Here is a 19288-nt window from a genome sequence, read left to right as displayed (position 1 = left end):
AAGGACAGCATAAAATCTAGCCTAATAAAAGTTAGTGAGGCGAACATAGAGTCCGTTTGGGTTTACGTTATAATTTGGTAATCACACAGTAATTCGTGTAGGTGTGATTTATAGGTACCCAGGACACATAGAAGAGTTAGATAATCAACTAGTTGAGGAAATAGCTAAAATGACAATGAAGGGGGAAGTTATCATCATGGGTGACTTTAATCTTCCTGATGTGAATTGGAAAACAAAATTAGCTACTTGTGCCAGGAGCACACATATTCTAAACTCCCTACTGGGATTGTCTCTAAAACAAGTCGTTGAGGAGCCAACTCGTAAGGAGGCCATACTAGATTTAGTATTAACAAATGGAGATTTGATATCAGATATTACTGTAGGTGAAAGTTTAGGATCCAGTGATAATCAGTCAGTGTGGTTTAATATAAGAACAGTCACACCACACAAAAACAAAAGTTTTAGACTTTAAAAAAACAGACGTTTCTAAAATTAGAATATGTGTAAAGGAGTCATTATCAAATTGGAGCAATTTAAATGGAGTCCAAGAGAAATGGGATTATTTAGAAGTTGCACTGCTGAAGGCAACAGAAAATTGCATTAGGCTTGTCAGTAAAAGCAAAAAATTCAAGAAACCACTGTGGTACTCTGCAGATGTGGCCAAAATAGTAAAAAACAAAAAGTTAGCATTTAGCAATTATAAAAAAAAACCAGAGTAAGAAAGACAGAATGCTCTATAAGATTAGGCAGAAAGAGGCTAAGTAAGTTATAAGAGCTTCCAATCACACACAGAAGAGAAAATAGCACAGTCAGTAAAAAAAGGGACAAAACATTTTTTAGATACATAAATGAGAAAAGGAAAGTAAAACAAGGATTAGTTAGATTAAAAACAAAAGAAGGAAGGTATGTAGAAGAGGATAAAGGTCTAGCTGATTGCCTCAATTCATATTTTTGTTCAGTATTTACAGATGAAAATGAAGGAAAGGGACCTCAGTTAGGAAAAAGGACAAATGAGTCATTTATTACATGTGAGTTTACAGAGGAAGAAGTTTTATTTCAACTGTCAAAAGTAAAGACAAATAAGTCAATGGGACCGGATGGAATACACCCAAAGTTATTAAAATAGATTAGTGGTGTACTAGCAAAACCATTAACAGATTTATTTAACCAATCATTGTTAACAGGAGTAGTCCCAGAAGATTGGAAGTTAGCAAATGTTGTGCCCATTACAGGCAAGGTAGTAGGGAGGAGTCGGGCAACTTTAGGCCAGTAACCTTACTTCAGTAGTGGGGAAAGTAATGGAAACCATGTTAAAGCATAGGATTGTTAAACATCTAAAAACACATTGATTTCAAGATCAGAGACAACATGGGTTTACTTCAGGGAGATCATGCCAAACTAATCTTATTGATTTTTTTGATTGGGTAACTAAAATAATAGATCAGGGTGGTGCATAAGACATTGCTTACCTAGATTTCAGTAAGGCTTTTGACACTGTTGCAGATAGAAGACTTACCAATAAATTGCAATCTTTAAGTTTGGATTCCAATATTGTTGAATGGGTAAGGCAATGGGTAAGTGACAGGCAACAGAGGGTTGTAGTCAATGGAGTATATTCGAAGCTTGGGCTTGTCACCAGTGGGGTACCTCAGGGATCTGTACTTGGACCCATTCTCTTTAATATTTTTATTAGTGATATCGCAGAAGGACTTAATGGTAAGGTATGTCTTTTTGCTGATTATACTAAGATATGTAACAGGGTTAATTTCCAGGAGGGATAAGCCAAATGGCAAATGATTTAGGTAAACTAGAAAAATGGTCAGAGTTGTGGCAACTGACATTTAATGTGAATAAGTGCAAGATAACGCATCTTGGATGTAAAAACCCAAGGGCAGAGTACAGAATATTTGATAGAGTCCTAACCTCAACATCTGAGGAAAGGGATTTGTAGTTCTGCAACATCTGGGGGGCCGCAGGTTGGACAGCCCTGACTTAAAGGTAGGCAGAGAATGTAATAGAGCGGCAGGAAATGATAGCAGAATGCTTGGTTGTATAGGGAGAGCAGTTGAAAGAGGGAAGTGCTCATGCCATTGTACAGAACACTGGTGAGACTTCACTTGGAGTATTGTACACAGTACTGGAGACCGAATCTCCAGAAGGATATTGATACTTTAGATATAGTTCAGAGAAGGGCTACTAAACTGGTTCATGGATTACAGGATAAAACTTACCAGGAAAGGTTAAAGGATCTTAACATGTATAGCTTGGAGGAAAGACGAGACAGGGGGGATATGATAGAAACATTTAAATACATAAAGGGAATCAACACAGTAAAGGAGGAGACTATATTTAAAAGAAGGAGAACTACCACAACAAGAGGACATAGTCTTAAATTAGAGGAGCAAAGGTTTAAAAATAATATCAGGAAGTATTACTTTACTGAGAGGGTAGTGGATGCATGGAATAGCCTTCCAGTTGAAGTGGTAGAGGTTAACACAGTGAAGTAGTTTAAGCATGTGTGGATAGACATAAGGCTATCTTAGATATACGAGACTAATGAAAGTATTTTAGAAAATTGGGCAGACTAGATGGGCAGATTGGTTCTTCTCTGCCCTCACATTCTATGTTTCTATCTCTTGGCAAGCAAAGGCTTCCTGGGTTTCCTAGTTGCTTATTTGTGACCAAGGAACACTTTCCTTGAGGGGTTCCTAGGTGGTTATCGGCAAGCAATGGGCCACATTCCGAGTATGTCTGGGTGCTTATTGTTGAGAAGGAGCCACATTCCCAGACTGCCTGGGTGCCTGTTTGTTGAGCTTATGGCTTTAAAATCTGAAAAAGCAAATAAACAAACAAAGAAACATGCAAACCATTTGCCTGAATACTAGCTGGGCAAAAGGCTTTTGCCTAGGCAAATGGTATTTTAAAGGTCATATAAGTATTTGTCTAGACATAGTTTTTTTGCCTGACATTACTTTTTGCCTACCACATTTACACCTATTGATAGAAGGGAATATACTTGCTATATACACCCATGGATAGCAGGGAGTATACCAGCTATATAAACCCATTGACAGAAAAGAATATACTTGCTATATATACCCATTGATGGAAGGGAGTATACCAGCTATATGCACCCATTGATAGAGGGGAATATACTTGCTATATAGACCTAATGGCAACAGGAAATGAACTTTAAACATACACCTATTGATAACAAGGGATACACCCTCTAAATATACTGAGAGCATGTGCTTTTATCTTATTCCTACAGATGATCCACGTTATAAAATGTTTTCTGACAGTACTTCTTTGGAAATTGAAAAAGTCCGCTTGTCCGATGCTGGGATTTATACATGTGAATCGAACAGCAAATCTGAAAATTCCGAGCTTGTTCTCTTTGAACGTAAGAAAGTGTTTGAAATCTAAACTGACAGATTTAGACATGGGGATTGGTGTCTAGTATGAAGTTAAAGGGGGAAAGCTGGGGTGTAAGGGGTGTGATACTTGGGAGATCACAAAGTGGGATATTACATTGAACATGGGGTCTGTGGGGATATTTATGGGATAATAATAGTAACAGTTGAGAATTGCCCACTATTTTAATTCTCAATTCCCAAAGATCGTTATCGTGTAAGTGAAATGTATTCCATATAAATAAAATCACAATTTGTTATAAAAATAGATACAATTTATTGTGACAATTTAAATAATAATAATATGTAACATGCGTGACAATAATCAATGAATATTTAGTATAACATGATATGCAATACAATGGCAATACAAAAACATTTTTCAATGGTTAACAGCCTTAATTGTCAAGACAAGATTTATGACTGTCTTTCACAGAGACAAAGAAAATGTTTCACACAGCTTGCAGCGTAAAGCCATAAAACTAACTAACAGTTAGAATAACCCTTTCAATTCTGGCTAGACCTCCTAGGTAATTAAGATCTATTCTCATGTAATTTTAAATAAAATAACAATTAAACCAGTTCATTAGTCACTTCCTGGAACCATCCAACAAGAGAAATCTAACATGTACTATAAGCAGAATTTTAACTTGCCTAAACAGATATTTTATCTTATTTTAGAGCAAATCAATACACCTGGATAAATATCACGATATGCTAACATGTTATATGTCACATAAATACATACTTATTCTAATTCCATCTGCAGCATGGAATGGTTATAAATATATACTTCTTAGTTAACTAAGATTTCTAAATATCGAAATCTGATCGTGATTTATCCAGTCATATATCATGCTATTAGAATTTTTTTTTTATTAATTTAGATTAATTAAATGAAACCAGTATATTTACCAGTTGAGTAGATATTTTCATTAGATTAGTAGGTAGTCTCAGGAACTTGTTTGGATTTCTTGCTCTGACTCTGCTTTTCTTTCCTAGCCTGCGATCCTGACTGCCTCCTTTGCATACCCTTTGCTTTCTCTGCATACCTCTCTCTTCCTTTTGTCTTAACTTTTTAAAGGGAAAATTCACTAGGTGATAGACCAATAGAAACATTGGAGGTGTGGTCACCTTCCAGATAGCAATTTAAGTACTTGGTCTATAGAGGGCAGTCTCGTCCCACTAAACATACCTATCCAGGAAAGAGTTAACTTTTCCTGGTGGCTATATTGACGTAATTTACCTTATCTTTATAGTTGTCTATAACTCAAGTTTTCTGTCAGTTCAAGAGTTTCTTCGAATTTTCTTCAGACTATGTGTCTGGCAAATTCAGCTATAATTTCTAATATGACAGTTATAATACTAAATATGACCCTTAAATTACAATGGGACTCTTATACATTATCGAAAGTAAAATTAAATTATTTAAAGGACCACTCTAGTGCCAGGAAAACATACTCGTTTTCCTGGCACTAGAGTGCCCTGAGGGTGCCCCCACCCTCAGGTACCCACTCCCGCCGGGCTCTGGGGGGAGGAAGGGGTTAAACTTACCTCTTTCTCCAGCGCCAGGCGGGGAGCTCTACTCCTCCTCCTCTTCTTCCTCGCGACGTCATCGGCTGAATGCGCATGCGCGGCAGGAGCCGCGCTCGCATTCAGCCGGTCGCATAGGAAAGCATTCATAATGCTTTCCTATGGACGCTTGCGTGCTCTCACTGTGATTTTCACAGTGAGAAGCACGCAAGCGCCTCTAGCGGCTGTCAGTGAGACAGCCACTAGAGGCTCTGGAGGCTGGCTTAACCCTCAGAATAAACATAGCAGTTTCTCTGAAACTGCTATGTTTATAAAAAAAAGGGTAAAAGCTAGCTGGACCTGGCACCCAGACCACTTCATTAAGCTGAAGTGGTCTGGGTGCCTAGAGTGGTCCTTTAATCTTCTCTGTCACAAATGTCTGGGTTTAGAATTGATTATATTCCATTAGCATTTAGCTAACAGTCTGTCCATCCCCGTTCTCATCTCTTATCAACAGGTTTGTATATACTAAGCATTCCTTTAGCTCTGGCCAAGTGGTTAGTTTTACAGAAAGGATAGAAATTTTGTGTCTCTTTGTTAACTTGAAAATAACAAAATGGAGTCTGGTCTGTTCAGAGTGACTCTGACAATATACACTTTAATTTCTATCATAGCACAAAATGTCTGCCGATATAAATACCCTGACAGGTCAGAAGGTGAGGTACAAATATTGGTGGGACTGCCCATGTATAGTACTATATTGGCACATGTTTACCCTTATTTGGATTTGAAAATGTACAAAAAAAAACTATTCTGCTGCCTTAATGGCCTCACTGGTGGGGAGAAGCTTAAAGCATTGCGATTCCCTTTGGTAGATTACATAGCTAAGCTAGGAGAGACTTGTAGGAGGTTATGGATGAGAATGGAAGTCGCGTCATCTGAGAATGAGGGGAATCTCTCACTCTTTATCAATCTCTTTTTCCTAACAATTTTATCTCTTAATTCCTCTTGTTCTTAAATGTTTGTTCTTGCATTAGTTGTCAGGATATACATTCACAGCCATATAACGCTAACTGGGCTTACACCAAATTACGGTAGTAAGGGGGGCTAAGCTCATACCATAATCATAGGGAAACGAATGTTGATTCTACAAGTATGGCTCGATGCCCTACCACTGAGATGTAATTGGATGTGACGAGATACAACTACTGTTTTGATGTGCCATCATATGTACACATTTAAAACTCTAGAAATAAAGATTGTCAAAAAAATAACATAAAACTCCTGCAGCAATAACCCCAAACTTGCAGGATTAAAAAATATACCCACTGCATTAAAGGAACACTCCAAGCAAAATAATTACTCCAGTCTAATGTAGTAGTGGCTGCGCTAGGATTGTCCCTCCCAGAATAATTTGACAAATAATTTAAAAGTGGTGATCTTCAGTGTGCCTGCAGCACAATCAGCTTCCCCTGTAGGCAGTGGTGTATTCTGTTTTTGTGCTGCCCTAGGCATGACAAAACCCAGACACTCCCTCCCCCCTTTCTTCCTGACAGACACAAACCCTCACTGATGTATGCACTGACATACACTCACTCATTGTCACACATGCTGTTTAACCAACACACAGTTTCATTGAAACATACACATTCACAGGCATACACACTCACTCATTCACAGTTACACACACACACACTCATATTCACCAACAGACACATATACACTAACTGACAGACACATACACACTCACTGACAAGACACATGCATACTAACTGACAGACGCACTCAGTGTCACACACACACACTGGGACACACATATACTCACTGACAGATACACACTGACAAACACACATTCACTGACAGACATACACTCTCAGTGGCAGACACGGATACATACACTGACACACGCATTTACACACATACATACACACTCACTGACAAACACATATACACTCTCAGTGACATACACTCACTAACAGGGACACACACACACTCTAACAGACACACACTAAAACTCATTAACAGACGCACACTCTCACTAACAGACACACACTAACACACACATTCTCACACTAACACACTCACAATTTTTTTTTGGCGAGGGAGCTCTGATCCTCCTGCTCAGCTCCTTCTCAGTGATGCCAGAGCCGGAGTGACGTCATATTCTGCCTCCAGCATCACTGTGGTGCACGCAAGGGAGCTGAGCAAGGAGAGCTCAGTTCTCCCTCGCCGCCCGCCTACATCAGGAGATGCCAGCTTCTTGGGGGCTAGACATGTGCAATTAGTTTCGGTCCGAATATGAATTCAGACGAATATCGGGCAATTCGGACATTCGGGTACTTCCGAATGTCCGAATCGCCGAATTGCCGAGGTCCGGAAGTTCCGAAATTACTGAATTTCCGAAGTGCTGAAGTTCCTTAGTTGCCGAAGTTCCAAAGCACAGTATTGCCTAAGTACTAATATACTTACCCAGTGAAAGAAGAATGTCACGTTGTATGCAATTTTAAATAAAAAGTATACAAACATAGCCAGGATTCAGCTGTAAGCATTTGCAACACTTACAACAATCAAGTAACACACATTCATATAAAATGTAAGTTACTTGGCCAGTCAATGTAATGACAGGAATAATTAAGTAGATAACTCCCTAATTCCCACGGTATCAGGGAGCTATCTACTAAAAGGCTGAAAGACCTAAATTGGTCTTTCAGCCAAATTTACTAATACTAAGTAAAGATTACTTAGTATTAGTAAATTACGCCCCTACTCACTATACTGCGAGTAGGGGCATGTCTATTAAACAGTGAGCAGCCTGTGGCTGCTCACTGTTAAAAAAAAAAAAAAAGGTCCCCACTCCCGAGCCCCCACCCGCGACGTGCGATTGGAGGCTTTTAAACTAAAGGGGGGACCTATTGCCCCCCCTCCGGCCCCCACCCCTGAGCGGTGGGTGGGGACCCTAATGTAAAATAATGGGGGGGGGGACCTATTGCCCCCCCCTGGCCTCCACCCCTGAGCAGTGGGTGGGGGCGCTAAATACTAATAAGGGGGGAGACCTAATGTCCTCCCCCTGGTCCCCACCCCTGAGTGGTGGGTGGGGGCCCTAAATACATAATGTCCTCACTCCTAGCCCCAACCCCTGAGCGGTGGGTCGGGGCCCTAAATACTAATAAGGCTCAATTAAGCTCAGAGCACTCTGATTGGTGGGTTTAAGCCATCCAATCAGAGTGCTCTGTGTCATTTTGCACAGCGTGGGAAAGTTCTTTGGAATTTTCCCACGCTTTGTAATTTGACTCATAACTCTCTGATTGGTTACTTAATCCACCAATCAGAGAGTTATGAGTCAAATTACACAGCGTAGGGAAATATTTTTTTTGGGGGGGAAGAGGGTGACTAGGGGTTTGGGGACCCCTAGTCACCTGGGGGGGGGCATTTTTTTTTAGGGCCCCCACCTGCCGCTCAGGGGTGGGGGCCGGGGGGGAGGACAATAGGTTCCCCCTATTGGTATTTAGGGGCCCCACCCACTGCTCAAGGATGGGGGCCAGGGGGGAGGACATTAGGTCCCCCCCTTGTTAGTATTTAGGGCCCCCACCCGCCGCTCAGGGGGGAGGACATTAGGTGTCCCCCCTTATTAGTATTTAGGGCCCCCACCCACCACTTAGGGGTGGGGGCCAGGGGGAGGACATTAGGTCCCCCCCTTATTCCAATTTAGGGCCCCCACCCACCACTTAGGGGTGGGGGCCAGGGGGGAGGACATTAGGTTCCCCCCTTATTAGTACTTAGGGCCCCCACCCGCCGCTCAGGGGTAGGGGCCAGGGGGGAGGACATTAGGTCCCCCCCTTATTAGTATTTAGGGCCCCCACCCACTGCTCAGGGGTGGGGACCAGGGGGAGGACATTAGGTACCCCCCCTTATTTTACTGTAGGACCTCCACCCGCTGCTCAGGCGGTGGGGGCCGGGGGAGAGGACAATAGGTCCCCCATCATTTTACTTTAGGGAGGGGGGACCCTATTTTTTTTTTTTTTTTTTTAAACAGTGAGCAGCCACAGCCGATATAGCGAGTAGGGGCAAAATTGACTAATACTAAGTAATTTTTCATTAGTATTAGTAAATTTGTCTGAAAGACCAATTTAGGTCTTTCAGCCTTTTGGTAGATAACTCCCTAATACTGTGGGAATTAGGGAATTATCTAATAAGCGGCTGCAAGAGAAGTCCCGAAACTCCGAAATGCCGAAGTGTCGAAGTTGCCGAATTTCCTAAGTGTCGAAGTGCTGAAGTGCCGAAGTTCCGAAGTGTTGAAGTGCCGAATTGCCGAAGTCCAGAATTGCGAAAGTCCCGAATTTCGGAATGCAAGAAGCTGGCAAGGCATTTGCCAGGGCGTTTGGGGGTGGCTTTTTTTGCCACTCCCTGAAAATTCAGTGCAAGGCAAATGCCTTGCGGTAAATACACCGCTGCCTGCATGAAACGCTTGATGCCTGCAATGAGTTAAAAATACAAACATGTATTCCTAACAGTAGATGGTTAACTAACTGTTTAGCTTCCCAGCCCCCCACATATTGCATTTAAAGGGTTATTTTACTCATCTTTTCTCCCTCATCTCCACCTCCATTACTGAGATTATCAATCTTTAATAAGACCATTGTCCGTTTAACAAATTAAGCATTTTGCTTACTGAATGATGTCAAACTTTCATGGTCTTTGTCCTGTGATCTGTGTCTGGTCCCTGTCTTCGAGGACTAGCAGGGTTATTCACTAGTTGGAACTTTTAGGAATTCAAAGTGAATTTCACGTGGTTACTCCAAGAACCACAACCACTACAGACCACTCTAGTGGTTATACTGCCAAGAATACCCTGGCCCTGTATTCCTGCTTTGCGATGGTTTTCCCTCTTAACTGGGTGCCCTCCAGGTGCCGACAGTCCTCTATGGCCAGTGATGACATCTGACTTCTGCAGACCTGCAGAAGTTGGAAGTTGATTCTGCTGGTCATTCATTGACTGAGAGCATCATCTGACTGGTACCAGCCAATGAATGCAATTCTGTGCATAAGAATATACACAGAATACAACAATTCACCATGACGTCACAACAATAACGTTCTTCCGGGTGGCAAAAGCTGAAGTGTTCTACGGTGGCACCACTAGTGAATTGCTTTATAGAGGTTGTGTTCACCGCCACTAGGAACGGGAGCTGCGCACAGAGTGACAGAGTCTGCCCCCTCACACCGTGGACACCGAGCAGGCCTTTGACAGGAAACTGCCATCATCACCAGCCACCGCAGACAGATACAGCACTCTACATACCGCTCATAACGAGCTGTACCCGGCTCTCACCACCACTCTATCTGCAGTTGATACTCTGTCTCTAATGAAGGCAGCTCGGCATCCCTGAGCCCCAGCTCTGTGTCTGTCAAAGGTCCCGGGGTTGGGAGAGCAGCTGCGGCCATGAATATTCCTTCCATTAATTTAAAATACAGAGAGCATTGATAACATTAAAATGGTTTTGTTTCACTACTCAAACACATAATAAATACCTTTTTAAAATCACACAAAATTAGAACCATAAAATAAATTTCTACCAAGGTTTAGCAAGTGACTGTGCTATCTTAATATTGCACAAATCACCTCCAATACGTGATTCCAATCCAAGTAGCATTACTTTTGACGACGGTTAGTGGAAGCCGCTTGCGTTCTGCCACCCGGAAGTATCTTGGTGCCTATTGTTTACAAACATTCTGAAATGCTGCATTGACATTAGCCAACCTAGAATTCTTGTCTCGAGTTGGAGTTCAAAGTGAAATGTTATCGTACAGACTCCAGGCACTATAACCACTTTAAATCACTGAAGTGGCCATGTGTTTGTGGTAGCCCTTTAAGGCCAAAATAACTGAACAGGAAATCTTTTTTCCAAGTTCTGCTATTTTGGTATTGAAATTTAAACCCACTTTGAATTCCTACCAATTCTCATTTTACAGGGTTATACACTAGAGTGAGAATTCAAAGTGAATTTCAAATTTATGACCAATACAGCCATACTAGAAAATGTTACTTATGCTTGCAGTTCAACTACTTTTGGCCTTCAATCTAAAATTCCCATTAAATTCTCACTCCAGTGAATAAGCCTGATAGCAAATAACGCTGTAGGTGTGGGGACCTACTGTGCACTTTCAATAACAGTACAAACATTATCCTTCCTTTCATATGTCTTTTTTATAGTTTCTGCCACTCCATCTGCTGACCTGATAATGAAAGAAACCCTCTCAATCAACATTCGTTCCTCTAAATCTGAATTTACACTACTTTGGAAGGTGCCTTCAAATATACCTGCTGTGAAGGATTTAACAAAGAACCCACTGATCCTGAGCAATGTGCAGCCAGACTTCGGAGGAAAATACACATGCACCGTGAAGATGACTGGAAGCAAGGATGTGGATTTCACCAAGTCCATTGAAGTTTTTGGTAAATGATGGACTCTATGGGACACCTACCCTACCTATTCTTAATATGATCTAAAAATTAAGCGATACATTATAGCAATCATTTGGCTTCCTCCTTAATTCTGAGGACAGACCTTCACCAATTTCCATTCCGTACTTTCCATGAATATCAAAGGAGATAAACAGGTGAAGGGGTACATTATGGGTTGGCAGGAGATAGGCCTTAAAGGGGAGCTTTAAAAACTATAACCATTATAGCATGCAGTAGGGGTCATGGTGCCAGCATACATCTGGTGTCTGTGGCCTAGCTCCTCATTGGGTATATTGCTCATGTAGAAGTTACCTACAAGTTAGTACAGCATGTGATAGTTAACTAATTAAATAATTTGAGAGCACAACATAGTTAATAACTCATGCGCACAATATAGTTATAGTACCTCTTCCGATACCCATCTCCTTACTACCACTCCAAAGGTAGGAGGACCAACAGTAAAGTTGATTACATCATGCCCACGATATAGTTATGTTGTGCACATGATTTAGTAGATTGCACACAAAGTTACCTTTGGGACTCCCTAAGTTACTAAATTAACCATATAAACAGAGAGATGTTAATATATTTTTAGTAAATTAAATATTAATGGGGTATGATCTATGGGTGTCCTTTTTTTATTGCAAGACATGCATTGAACAAGGTATATATTGGTAATGGTATATGACCAACAAGGTTCGCAATACAGAGAAAGTCATATCCATTTGAGGAGAGTAAGCAAAGCAGTTCAAGTAAGCTTGAGAAGGGGAAATATTGGATTATCATGAATATGCATCATAGGAAGGGGTGCACTGTGTTTGAAGAATGCTAGCTCATATGTCAGAGGCATTTCTACTACTTCCATCTCACTATTTCTAAGCTTCTTCCTCCTTGTTTATTTCTTTAGGTTTTCTACCTGCCCCAGACACTGTGTACGCATCAGGTTCCCCAGTAACTCTTCCATGGAAATTCAATTTTAATGTGCAGGACCAACCTCTGGGTGACGGAGTCAAGGTAATCAAAGGTGCTGTCATCCACTCTGAGGAGAAAGGGAAGGATGGAACCATAATATCTAACCTCAACCTTACTTCTGCCACATGCTGGCCCCACTCTTGCCATAAGAAAATCACCTCAGGGCTAAAGTCAGACCTGAGCTATTATCTGAACAAACCTAAGGGAGGCTGGTACCACATGGAAATCACCTTGGAACTGAAGAACAGAAGATCAGAATTATCGCAGACTATCTGTGTGGCAGCTATCACAAGTGAGAGAAATGTTACTATGTGTGTTATTATCTGATTCACAATTATTGACAGGGTTAAAGAGAAACCATCACTTCTCAGCTTTTTTTAAAGGGACACTGTAGTCACTAGAACAACTTAATGTAGTTGTTTTGGTGAGTATAGTCAGTCCCTGCAGGCTTTTTGCTGCCTAGGGTCACCTCCAGTAGCCACTCCTCTGATGGCCATTAGAGGTGCTTCCTAGGCAGTGCTGCACAGTGTTATTTAATGCTTTCCTATGGGGAAAATCTGATGCTGGAGGCCTGTGAGGACGTCCAGCGTCAGATCACCGACCAATGGTCGGTTTGGATTCCGGAAGCCCTCTAGTGGCTGTCTGGTAGAAAGCCACTAGAGGGCAGACTGAGAGCTGCAATGTAAACATTGCAGTTCTCTGGAACTGCAATGTTTTACATTGCAGCACTAAGTGCAAACGGTTCACAGCACCCAGACCACTTCAATTAGGTGAAGTGTTCTGAGTGCCTGGAGTGTCCCTTTAATTTTAACTCTGCTTACTCACTAATATCTCACTAAAGATTTTAACTGCACTGATCGAAATCTACAGCATTTCGCTGAGTCTCATTATTTATAAAGTGTATTCTGGGCAATTTTGAGGAAAGGTTACAGATATTTGCCTGCTGTCCTGTTATATTTGAATTAGGTTATGTATGTTTGGGTTTATATTAGAGTTCTCTTTTCGGGTTATAATCTGATATACATTGCTTTTTTCTCTCTCAGCTTCACCCTCTCCAAATGGAAAGATTCCTCTTAATTCCCCAATCACTCTGTCATGTATGGTGAGCTGCATGCCAGCTAATGGAGTGCTCTGCTGGCACAAAGACCATGAAAACGATAACACATGTGGACAACAAGGGGATACAACCATAGAAGTGGAACTGGACGTTTTGCCAGAATATGTGGGCAACTGGAGCTGCAGTCTGCTTGTTGAGAAACAAATTATGGCCAGACAAGTCCTGATTATTGGTGAGAAGGAAAAATATGATATAAACAGGGCGATGATAACCATTTTATAATTAAATTCTATTGTGCTTTAACATTCTTTATTACTACAAATAGCAGCAGATAAAAACACTTATAAATGCAATCAAACATGAAAAAACAAAACATACAAAACAATAACTTGCTCGTAACAAAACCCTCCGTCCACCAATCATGAACAATCCTAGTATATAAAGGGTTAACATGCCTCCTCCAACTATTATTACTTTGGTCTTACAGTATTTTTCCATCTCTTGATTTTCTGCTTCTTTTTTGTTTTTCTGTCTTATTTCTGTTGGTGTGCTTTCCACTTTAATTATAGTTATTTCAATCATGTTTTTTTTTTCTTTCCTTTTACCTCTTTCTCTATCCACCTGTTTCTGTACTCTTCCTGTCCGAAATCTTCCAGTTTTTCACTTTATTATGTTTTTCTATAGTTTTGTTTTTTTCATTACATCCTGTACTCCTTTGTTTTCTCCTTTTATAGCTTTCCATATTTCTGTTTTTATTTTCTCTGTTGTAGCCATTTTTTCCTACGCAGTAAGACACTTATTTGTAATATATTTATTTAGTTTAGTTCTATTTTCTGTTTTGTTTGTATTTGTCTAACATCAGGAATCACAGCCATTTTGTTGTGGTCTGTTCCGACGACCATGATCTTTTGCACTAGCTAACTTTAGCTATTGCTACACTCGTTTATTCATTTTTTCCAGTGCCACTAGAGTTCGTAATGCTCTTGATTTTTTTATTTTTCTTCTCCACTGTGAACAGCTGAGCCACCTGCCAATTCTCGGAGGAGAAGTTCAGCCCCAAATTAATTGAGCTATTCAGAAATTTCTCTCATAGTCAATAATTTGTTTTCCTCCTTGGGTACTCGAGAATAAGGCCATTTACTCCTGGTTAAAGGGACACTGTAGGCACCCAGACCACTTCATCTAACGTACTATATCTAGTTTTAGAGAAACCGCAGAGGCTGCCGCTAGAGGCGCTTCTTGCTTTTTACGGAGTTTGACTCTGTGAAATGAGGCTGGGGGAAAGAATTGAGTCGCACATGTGCATGGTCTCTCACCCCCCACAATCGGCCGACGTCGGCAGAGAATGAGCCCGACCCGGCACCGAGGGACATTGGCGCTGGCATTAGGTAAGTGGAAAAACTTTATTTTTTTTCACTTTTTACATCACTGCTCTAGTTATTAAACCAAATCTTTCCTTAACTATGTGGCAATGCAAACAAACAAAAACCCATCAGGTCCAGGTTGTAGCTCTGTGACCTCCTATTGGTTTTCTAAAAAAGGCTGAAATACAACTCTCTCCCTCTGTAGAAGCAGCACTACCTCTTCAGGAAATCATGCTTTGGTCTGTGGCCGGAGGGGCGACTGTCCTGCTTCTGGTTGCTGTGCTGATTGCCACGCTTGCAGTTGCTCGTTGCCGCAGGAGGGTAAGTTTTGAGTAATAAAATATACTCTGCACTCCTTGCTGATCTAATATTGCGGTTATATTGAAAAGAAAGACACGCTGTAAGTCGGAGTGGTCCGTGATAAATCAGGAAGAGTTGCTTTAGCCTGGGTAGAGGGAGACAGTGTGGCAAGACAAAAACAAAATCACAGAAAGATGCAGTAAACGCCGGTGAACCGCAGCTGTGAATATGTTGACTGTGGCGGCTCTGGAGAATACATTGTAAATCAGTGCTAAAAGGGGAAGATCATCAGGGAGTGACATGGTAAATGGAGGATAAACAGAGTAAATAAATCAAGGCGTGACAAGATAAAACATTTGCTACCATCTAGTGTTCATTTTACAAACTACATCTTTAATCTTTTGATTTGTTGTACTTAAACTAATTCATTGTATTATACGGTGTATCTTCAGTCCTTGCTATTACAGTTGTTGTAGTAAAGCATTCTTTGTATAATATATATATATATACAAACTGAAAAATCAAGATGCACTCACAGGTCTTCAAATATAAGGAAAAATTTAGCTTTATTAATTCATGTGTGGTATACAAAAAAAAAATCAATCGACGTTTCGACTCTGCCGGGTCTTTTTCAAGATCATGATGGACGTACAGGAACAGAGGTGGGGGCCCTGCTCAATAAGCTTACATTCTAGAGGGAGTGGGGTATAGTGACACAAAGGGTAAAAGTAGGGGTATGAAATAGGTTGTTATAAAAGTATTCACTGAGGGCTTGGTAGGTAATTTTTGACAGTTGCAGGAGAGGAGTCATGGAGGGTGGGGGATAAAAACCTGCTAACAGTTTAATTGATATGCTTTCTTAAAGAAGTGAGTTTTCAATGATTTTTTGAATGAGTGGAGACTGGGTGAAAGTCTTACGGAGAAGGGAAGGGTGTTCCACAGAAGAGGTGCAGCCCTGGAAAAGTCTTGGAGGCGAGCATTAGAGGTGGGAGTACGGACAGAGGATATACGTAGGCCTTTGGCAGAGCGTAGGGGCCTCGACGGGACATACTTGTGTATTAGGGAGGATAGGTAGGTGGGAGCAGCATTATGTAGGGACTTGTAAGCAAGCACCAGAATTTTAGATTGAGCCCTATATCTAACTGGAAGCCAATGCAGGGACTGAAAGAGTGGGGAGGCGTGGGAGGTGCGAGCGGACAGGAAAATGAGCCTCGCCGCCGCATTCATTATAGATTGCAATGATGCAATCTGGGAACACGTAAGACCACTGAGAAGAGTATTGCAGTAGTCCGTGCGGCTGTCTTGTGTATTGTTATTGATCATACTACATGTATACCTGTTGATCACTTGTAATATTAATGATTATATTAAATGTATAGATGCAGTTGACATTAAATATCATGTTGTAACAATAAACCTCTGTTTATTATTCTAGCGCCGAGCACGGTACAGGGCATGGCTTCTCCAGACATTACATGAGCAGAGAAGGTGTGAGTGTGACAGCAAGGGGTAAGTATCCCAGTACAGTTGTTAAATTGATTAGTGAGGGTATTCACACTCACATTCAAACTCTTTTCTTTTGCGATCCACAGATTTATACCAAGACGACTTCAAGAGACGCATTGATAGACATGGATCATTAACCCTTTTCTCTGATAAGGCACAGCATCTTGCCATTAAAGGGACACTCTACTGCCCAAATTAAAAATATTTATATATAAATAAATAAGAAACCCACTGTCTGTTAGATATATCCCCAATGAAAACAAGCATGCATTTTATGTATTTTTTGATGATGTATCTAAAAACACCTTGTGGGCCACAGTTCTCTTGTCTGCAGCCTTTGCAAGCCCTCCCATTCTAACCCCGCCCAGACTTTCTGTTGGTGTCCAATCAGACTCCCTAATGAAATTCAATGAGAAGTCTTTGCCAGGCAAGGGCTCTGAGTGCTGTAGGGGTCTGAGGTGCTCCATAAAGTCTTACATGCCTCATATGGCAGAAAATCATTACCAGTGTTATCGTACCATGAATTCTTCCATGTATTATGTAATATAGTATTGCTCTATGCTTTTCCTACCTGATGCAACATAGTATTGCACCTTTTACATGTCTATGAATTCTATCATGAAACACTGGAATGTTTATATTGCAGCTCTAAGTCTGCTCTCTGTGGCTGTCTACCAGACAGCCACTAGAGGGCTTCCGGAATCCAAACTGACTTTTGATCCATTATCTGACGCTGGACATCCACACTGACCTCCAGCGTCAGATTTTCCCCGTAAGAAAGCATTGAATAATGCTTTCCTATGGGGAGGTCTAATGCGCGCGCACCCATTGCCGAGCATGCGCATTAGGTCTCCCCCGCCAGCTGACGTCGGCGGGGGAGGAGCATGGGCAGAGCCTGACACACCGCCGAGGGACATCGGCGCTGGATTCAGGTAAGTGGTTGAAGGGGTTTTAACCCCTTCAACCCTGCGGGATGGGGGCCATGAGGGAGGGGGGACCTAATAACCCTATAGTGCCAGGAAAACGGGTTTGTTTTCCAGGCACTAGCGAATCCCTTTAACCTTTAATGCTTTTTAGAACAGAGCATTGCACCTTTCACACTTCCCTGCAGGAAACCTCAAAGTATTGCCCTTTAAAACCTACACTATCTACTACAGCAGAGCATTGGGCCATTAACCCCTCATTCCCTATTACACACAAGCACTGGTGTAATACACAAATAGTTCTTCCCTTCCACAACTTTCCTGTCCAACAAAGCAGAACATCATATCAAAGGGGCAATCAAGACTATTGTGGTATATTAATATAAAATACTGCAATTTTCTTATTTTCCCCTTTCTTCATATATTTTTTGCATTTTTTTTTCCTTTTATCTTGTTTGGACTTATAGCTGTTTATTCTTTGTAACTGTATAAAAACTTTTTAGGCTTGTCTTCCAATTGCAACCATTTATGCCTGTATATTTGCAGTCTTAAATAAAGAATTTTAAAACCTGAAAGTGGCAATTTAATCGTCATACGTGTTCATTGTTGTGGTTGCGGGAAAAGCTGCTTTGGGCTCATATTATACGGTTTACGTCAAACTGTTTTTTTTTTTAGATTTACTCAAGTTGGAATTTAAACTGAATTTCATATATAAGGACACAATAGCTAATGTGGAAACCTTCTCCAAGTCAACAATGCATCAAGTTCAGCTACTTTGGACTATACTTTGAAATTCAATTTAAACTCACTTTAAATTCTCACTTTAGTAAATAACCCTGTTATTGTTTTGACAAAAAACGTCTCTTGTGGCACCTAAAACTCAGCCATTTGTGGCTCGGCTAACAAGGGTGTGAATTTACACGTTAGCCGTCCAGTTTGAGATGATAATGAAAGGCTGCGAGCAGGTATCAGATACAGCCAGCAGCACGTAAATTACGTTTTGAGCCTGGTACAGCATATCATCACTCTTTTCCATCTGCACGGCCTGATTCTGCAGAGTATCTCATAATTAACCCTTCCCTCCCTGACACAGCAATGCATTGCAACATTCTCCCTCCCTGCCTGTATAAAGCAGCATTGTATCTCATAATGGATGAACCCGTCCTTCCCTGACACAGGAGTGCATCACACCGTTATACCTTACTTATCTTATGCTGCTTAATGTTGTACCATTCACTAAACCGGTATTTATAGAATGTTGTTTTTCTTCCACCAACTAGTGATCAATATATTTGAAAGATTCTTGACTTGTGTCTGCTTGAACTTTATGATCTACTCTACACATGGCACCAGCTGACCAGGACTGTTAGATCCATCACACCTTCTTTTAATATCTGACATGCTCTCACATGGGAAATTAGTTAATGCAGTCAATTCATGGCTAATAGTTCCTTTGGGATCCTGATGAAATTAATTTACCTTGGGCATCACTTTTTTGTGTACTGTCTTAGAAACATGCAGAAGTATTATGGCCTCGGAAACATGTTTGATCTGACATGTATGGCTGACAAAATTCTCCCTGGCATACCCCAATCTAGGGCTGTCACCTCACTAATGTATCAACCTAGGTAATCAATTTATTGTTGCAGAGATCTGCCAGGAACAGAACAGATTGATTATAAAATATACATCGACTTTCCTCCCTACCGCCAGCTGATTTTAATTGCTTTTTTTCATATACCAGCTATCAACATTTGCATTATAATTACTACGTTCCT

The 19288-nt window shown here is 41.0% G+C and overlaps 1 protein-coding gene across 1 annotated transcript; it reads left to right on the top strand.

Moving 5' to 3' along the window:
* Positions 1-3286: 3286 nt before the first annotated feature.
* On the top strand, positions 3287-17965 carry LOC134575887 (T-cell surface glycoprotein CD4-like). Its single transcript, XM_063435335.1, has 7 exons — positions 3287-3403; positions 11137-11379; positions 12296-12652; positions 13404-13649; positions 14987-15102; positions 16517-16590; positions 16674-17965. The coding sequence occupies exons 1-7, from the start codon at positions 3289-3291 to the stop codon at positions 16705-16707; spliced, it is 1185 nt and encodes a 394-aa protein (XP_063291405.1). The 5' UTR covers positions 3287-3288; the 3' UTR covers positions 16708-17965.
* Positions 17966-19288: the final 1323 nt, after the last annotated feature.

The sequence above is a fragment of the Pelobates fuscus genome, chromosome 10 (assembly GCF_036172605.1).
Source record: "Pelobates fuscus isolate aPelFus1 chromosome 10, aPelFus1.pri, whole genome shotgun sequence".
Classification (NCBI taxonomy): domain Eukaryota; kingdom Metazoa; phylum Chordata; class Amphibia; order Anura; family Pelobatidae; genus Pelobates; species Pelobates fuscus.
The sequence above is the reverse complement of the archived record's forward strand: the minus strand, read 5'-3'. Positions and strand labels throughout refer to the sequence as shown.

Bases quoted from the DNA above. Each gene is read 5' to 3' on its own strand.
- LOC134575887 (XM_063435335.1), top strand. From the start codon at position 3,289: ATGTTTTCTGACAGTACTTCTTTGGAAATTGAAAAAGTCCGCTTGTCC. The intron at 3,404-11,136 runs GTAAGAAAGTGT...TCTTTTTTATAG, and splicing joins CGAGCTTGTTCTCTTTGAAC to TTTCTGCCACTCCATCTGCT. The intron at 13,650-14,986 runs GTGAGAAGGAAA...CTCCCTCTGTAG, and splicing joins CAGACAAGTCCTGATTATTG to AAGCAGCACTACCTCTTCAG.